At 39.8% G+C, this 6,388-nt stretch overlaps 1 protein-coding gene across 8 annotated transcripts in view; it reads right to left on the reverse strand.

Annotated features, from left to right (window-relative positions):
• septin6 (septin 6) overlaps positions 1-6,388 on the reverse strand; it is a 33,620-nt gene that overhangs the window by 17,396 nt on the left and 9,836 nt on the right. For 2 of the 8 annotated variants that reach the window (XM_032527875.1, XM_032527873.1), the window contains exons 6-9: positions 5,502-5,598; positions 4,178-4,346; positions 3,796-3,928; positions 3,489-3,679 (exon numbers count right to left, since the gene is read on the reverse strand). In XM_032527875.1, the coding sequence (XP_032383766.1) occupies positions 3,489-3,679; positions 3,796-3,928; positions 4,178-4,346; positions 5,502-5,598 (590 nt within the window). Of the gene's footprint in view, positions 837-2,076; positions 2,124-2,419; positions 2,473-3,488; positions 3,680-3,795; positions 3,929-4,177; positions 4,347-5,501; positions 5,599-6,388 lie in introns of all 8 variants that reach the window. The other 6 variants (XR_004333816.1, XM_032527876.1, XM_032527878.1 and 3 more) reach the window with 6 other exon arrangements.

Raw genomic sequence — 6,388 nt, forward strand, 5'->3', positions numbered from 1 at the left:
TATTTCATTTTTTTTTTTTTTTTTAGTCTACATTGTTAGTGGCAGGGTCTGCCATTCCCAATGTTGATTAATTTTGCCCTTACACACTTTCAGCAGAACAAGATGCATGCATGCATGTAATCCAGCATTACTGTAATTTTATCATATTGATATAAACTTCCCTGTTTACAGCTGGATAAAAGCTGTATTGAGTTACAGCTACTTTCCCACTGCTGCGGCTTCACTTTAAAAGTATTCAACTGGCGGAAGACAGGGTGGCCTTTATTGTGAAGCTGTCACAGGAAACGCAATGTATTCATCACTGTCCTCTAATCTGAAGATAGATCATTAACCTAATTAATCCATCCTCACATTAGTCCTCAACTCTCTTAATACTTTCTTCTCTGTAATCTACTGCAGATCTTTGAACACATACATACTCAGGTGCCAGCATCTGATGCATGTTTCACTTTACCCTCAACACATTTCTGCCCATCACAACAGTAGTCATGTATGTTAATATTTTTTTTTAAAAAGCTCACTCCATCATGCAATTAATTACTTAATATAAAACACACATGGAATGCATTCATTTGTAAATTTGTATAAAAAGCAAGCTGAATAATTGCTTGTACAAACCATATAAACATACAAGCATCATTCATCAAAAAAAAAAAAAGTGATGTCAAACTGACAGCAATGCCCAGCGTCTTCCAGAGAGCAGGGGGGCTGGTGGAGGGTTGAATTATGGGGGTTGGGTGAGGGTAGGGAAAGGGTACTGTAAAAGGATGATGGGGTGGAAACTCATTCACAGCAGGATGGCCACAAGGAAGCACTTTTTCTACAGGAATCCTAAGCTGGAAATGAGAGAGAAGGGCTGTTATTGCTTTCTTTTGAGTTAAAACATCATCACGACTCACACTGTTACACATAGGTGACATCACATGAACATTAGTGACCAGATAGCATTTAGAGGAGATCGTGCTTTCAAGGCAACTCAAAAGGTTTGAGTGTACAGAAGTTAGGGTGAAAGTACAGTAATCTATTCCTTGCGATCAAAAAAAGAAATGCCTTTTTTATTTTTATTTTTATATGCTCTTTAAACAATGTTTCCAATAGTCTTCCTCATCAAACAGCAGCTTGTTTTCATCTATTTCAACAGTCCTGAGCTGCTTGAGGAGTTTACAGATTGCGAGACAGATGTCTTTGTTCACTTCTACCCTCCCCAGTGGTTGAGTCTCAACAACATCTCTCTCTGGATTTGGCTTTTGTATCCACTCAAGTAGGGAAGGGAGGCAGAGGGGGTCGTCATATGGCTGTGAGATCAACAAAACATGTCATCTCTACAAACAGAGATGGGCCCTGAGGCTGTTCTGCTGCTCTGGTGTGACCGGTTAGTCTCAGTTCAGCTTTGAATGGCTCTTTGTGTGATTGCAGGGCCGGGTGGGGACAGACTTCGGAGAGCCACAAAAAAAGAGACTGTTGTGGATTTGGGAAAGCAGATGGGGCAGTATATCAAACGGGTGTGTGAGGAGCTAATAATTGGTTGATTTAGAAGCTGGTACAAGGACGGTAAACACTGCAAGCTCAAGGATATGATTGACACAGATGTTACCACTGATATACTGTAGGCTTGCAACACTCAAATATGTGAATTAATGTGCCCATTTGTCACATCGTAACACATTCCAATGACTTTAAGGAGCAAATTAAATGCACTAGAATTGAAATACTAGTTTCAATGTCTTTCAAATGTTCATTTGATTAAAGATAAATTATAATGCGGAGAAGCAGAAAGGTGTACACAGTCTGTTCTCTATTTAGGCCAGGTGCAGGATGTCAGAGTCAATGAAGGAAAAAGATGGAGAGTACCAGCAGAATGGATTCAATCCCCGAACACTTAGTGGTGTAGAAACATTGCCAGTTTTAGGACCTTTAATCCAGTGTCCAGTTTTGTTCAATTGTTTTCTTAAATTCTGATTTGGGTAATGATTTATTTCTGACTTGCATTTTACAGTAATCTTTTATTCATGTACATGTCATTTGTCAAAAGTTTGAAACCTCATTTATATTTTTAGATTGTCGGTGGTGTCTTACCAGAAAAGATGCCCCATGCAGCATGCAGCAAGGTTGGGAGGAGTTAACTGGAAAACATTATGGATGCAACATAGGTGACACATGCACTCACAGGACAGATTCACATCTACACAACAAGCAGTAATCAAATTGTTTCATCCAGGAACTGAAGAAAACACTGACAGATAACCCTTGTTTACACTTAAACCTCTCTACTCGGTTTTAATCAGTGATCCACAGACAAAGCTAGTGTTGCACAGTGGCCCCTTTTTGGAGGAGAAACTTTCCAGCCAGAGCTCATAAAGAGAAGAATTGGCTGTGAAGAAAAAAAGATTAAAAGGGAAGAAAATAAAGCAACAAAAACCTTCTCAGTGCAAGTGTCTTCTTCCTTTTCTAACAGGCACGGCATCACATCAGCTTCAACACAAAACCAGGAGTTGATTACCAACATGAAGGGACTAACATAAACGTCATTAACACACAATAACCGTCATCAACACATATGGCTTCAAAGAATTGCCTCCAAGCACAAAACATGTGGGAACAGTCTCATACACTCATGACTTGAGGAAACTATTGATATAAACTGTTGGAAAGAACAACACAATTAAAGTCAGATATACCAGGAAAAACAAATGTGGAAATTTCTTCTACTGTAGATTCCTTAAAACCAGAGGAGTGGCCACTGTGAGTTGATAAAACAATTATGAACTGTAAAGTATTTCATTTATCAGCTTTCTTTCAAGTTAATGGAACTTGTTAACAGAGTTGCAATAAAATTATTTACAAATCAGTTAAGAGTATTTAAGCTCATCATAATGATTTCTTACAGTTGTCAACTTTTCAACTATTTAGATGAGGACAGCGAGTCATTGTCACCAGTCACTCCCCCTCTCTGCGCCTCTTTATTTTCCAAATTGATGGCAAGTGATTAATTCTGGTCAGCATGGGATCTAGTGCTGAACATACTCTCTGTTATTATATGGAGGGTGAACTGGAGCATTCATCTATCTCTCAGAAATAAAGAGCAGAGGCTTAGCCAGAGCCTTTAACTAATATACGCATTGAATCATACAATTATCAATGAGTGTTGACAGAGAAATCACTAAGAGCTTGATTAGTGGGACAGAGGGAAATGTTTAGTTCTGTCTGCAGCACACATGTGCACAAAGTGGAATGAATGCTCAAGAGTTTGCATTTTTACCAGCATACAGCTAAATATGTTGCTTGCAAGCAGCAAAATCTAATGCACAATATTTGGCAAATGATTAACATCCTGAAATGTCATTGTAATAATAAGTGGCCTCGTTGCTCCCAGCTTCACAGCATCCAGGAGACTTTTGAAATCTGTATAGAACTGGAGGTGGTCTCCTGCATCTGCAGATGTAATGATAGACGTAAGGAAGGCACAGGAGGAAGAGAACAATACTTACTTTTTCCTCTCTTTGTCCCTCTTGAGTGTAGTGGAGCCCCCTGCCTGCTGGGCTTGGTTCTGCAAAAGCTCTGCAGCAGTCTTTTTTTGTTTGAACATGTTGAGCTCGTCGTCCAAGGACTTCTTCTTGTCCTCCAGTTTCTTTTTCTCATCCTGGTGGAGCTTCTTCAGACGGTCAAACTTCTCGTGCAGCTGTGTGGTGTTGACATAAGAAACAATGCTTTGTGTCATTTTAGACGAAACTTCCTTAAACAAGCAATGCGCATCATATTTCTATATGGTGTAGGATCAGAGTTTAATGACTGTACCTCTTTCTCTGCTTCTTTGAGCTCGGCCTCCTTCTCTTTGACTCTTTGGACAAACATTTGTCTCATTTCTTCTTCTTTCTTCTGCAGCTCACCCATGAACTCGTTCCTCTTAGCTTCATATGTTTCCTGAAGGCTGGCACAAGAAAATTAAAACTAAAATGAACAAAAAACATTACAATGAACTATGCACTGTACAACTCACCAGATGCAGACACAAATTGCGGTCTAGCAAAAGAATAAAAAGGTTTCAATGGGATGCAGAAAAACAATTAAGGAAATGGATAGCGGCATAGGAAGAAAAAAAAAAACGATGTAAGAGAAGAGCCAAACGATATAATAAAATCACAAGTCCAGCGAATGAGAGCAGTCTCCAGTCTACTACCTGAAGGGCTTGCTGTCTGGGTCTGTGTCTTTGAAGCCCATCTCCTCCAGTTTGCAGCGGCGATAGAGCTCATAATGACGCGTGTGAGTCTGCTCTCGCAGGTCCTCCATGTTCACTCTGATCAGCATTTCTCGCAGCTTGACGAAGTCACAGTGATTCTCATTTTCAACTGTGGGAGACACACAGTGACACATGAATGTTTTACTCAGATGGCAACATATTCATAATGGATTATGGAATTTGCAATAAGTGTACAGTGGCAGAAACAAATAACACTAGCATCAATTAACGTTAACATTTATTTACAGAAAATAATCTAATGCATTATAACTTGAGAGAGTATTTCACAGACCCAGTCAGAACAGAAAAGTGTTCATGTCCTGTGGCTTATCCATTGATTTTGTTACTCGACTGAGCACCACACCCCCACAGACATCATGTGAGTGCAAATGCACGCACAGTCTGTGGTAAACAGACCCATTGCCAGATAAAGCTTCCGCACGGAAATATTATACAGTACAGCTAGTAAGCATTAGGACAGTAATATGTTTTTTCATTGTTTTGGCTGTAATCCAGCACATTGTACTCAAATAAACAATGACTGCGACGTTCAAGTGCTGACTTTCAGCTTTGGGGATGTTTGAAGGTGTTTATGTCCATGTTGGGTAAACAGTGTAGAAATTGTAGCCCTATTTAACCTCAGGGGTGTTATGGAAAAAGAGCTACAATTTCAACACAGATCACTGGACGTGAATGTTGACACCCTAAAATCAATGCTTTAATTCAAATTGACCTCATAGGCAATACATTTTAAAACCAAATTTCATTAAAAAATAGAGCTGCAACAGCTATTTGATAAGTCTAATCGACATAAAATCAGTCAGCAACTATTTTGATAATCAAGTTATTCATCAAGAAAAATGCACACACACACACACAGGCACACAAAAAGTATCAAAAAAGGATAAAAGCAGATCAGTGTAATCTATAATACAGTACACCCCCTGTTATGGATTGATCAAATAAGTCAATAACAAATCAAAACATCATCAGTGACATAACATGACAATCCTAAATCTGTGAGAGCTAACAGTTGCTGCAGCTCTTATATATATATATATATATATATATATATATATATATAGTGTCATGGCAGAGAGGGTGCTGAAGCCAAATGAGGTTATATAACACATGTTATCAACATTGATAGGTCTGCAGCAGCTGTTGGAGCAGAGGAGAATTATTGTGGGAGGGAGTAGCTGCAGCAGCTCTGACAAGAGGGAGCATGCTCTCATTTCCTGTGCAGGATGTGACCTAGGCTTACCCTGCACCGTCCCCCAGGGGTACTGCCGGGCCTTCACCATCTTGTTTCCAATCTTCACTTCCTCTGTGCTCCCCACCACGGCAAATGGCAAATGACTCTGTGGTGGAGCAGAGGGGAAAGCAAAGTTAGTTGGTATACTGGTATAAAAACCAGCCACTGGCGACTTGACCAGGTGAGTCGCAGGCGACACCATCAGCTGGCTTTAGTTGAGCTGAGACGGGCCAGTTCAGACCGCTGTAACTTTTCCCTGCAACATTCTAAAACGGTTTTGTCTCGTCGCAAATTTTTGGCCTGAACTGGGCTTAAGGATACATTCCCAAGAAGATTAACATCACTTAGAGAGAAAAAAAAGTGTCATATTCATTACCTAACCTGACCATTAAGAGCATTTTGACACCAAGAAGGACAGGAGGATGTATGACTTGTTATCAGAACAGAGTGGTGGAAAACATCAAATCCACAATGTTTTAGAAACTGGCTGCGTGAATTTATTTCAGTGATCCAACTGGAGAAATTGTGGACTAATTATTCAAAACATCAGCATTAATGAGAAGAATCGTTGGGCCCCTTTTTGCAAAATTTGGACCCAGTTTAATTTGACTTTTATTTATGCATGTTTGTATGCACTGATTTTGTCTATAGCGGTCTTGGTTTGGTTTTTGTATGCATACTACTGGACATTTTGGGACATTTTCTTTGGCTATATTTTTTGTCATATGTTGTCAAAAAAATTCAATAAAAACAACCTTTGTTAAAGAACTGGGCGCCCTGATAGCTCAGTTGGCAGAGCGGGCACCCATATTTAGAGGTTTACTCCTCGACAAAGAGGGCCCGGATTCAACTCCGACCTACACCCCTTTGCTGCATGTAATTTCCCCCCCCCCCTC

Source organism: Etheostoma spectabile, chromosome 10 (assembly GCF_008692095.1).
Source record: "Etheostoma spectabile isolate EspeVRDwgs_2016 chromosome 10, UIUC_Espe_1.0, whole genome shotgun sequence".
In the NCBI taxonomy this organism is placed as follows: domain Eukaryota; kingdom Metazoa; phylum Chordata; class Actinopteri; order Perciformes; family Percidae; genus Etheostoma; species Etheostoma spectabile.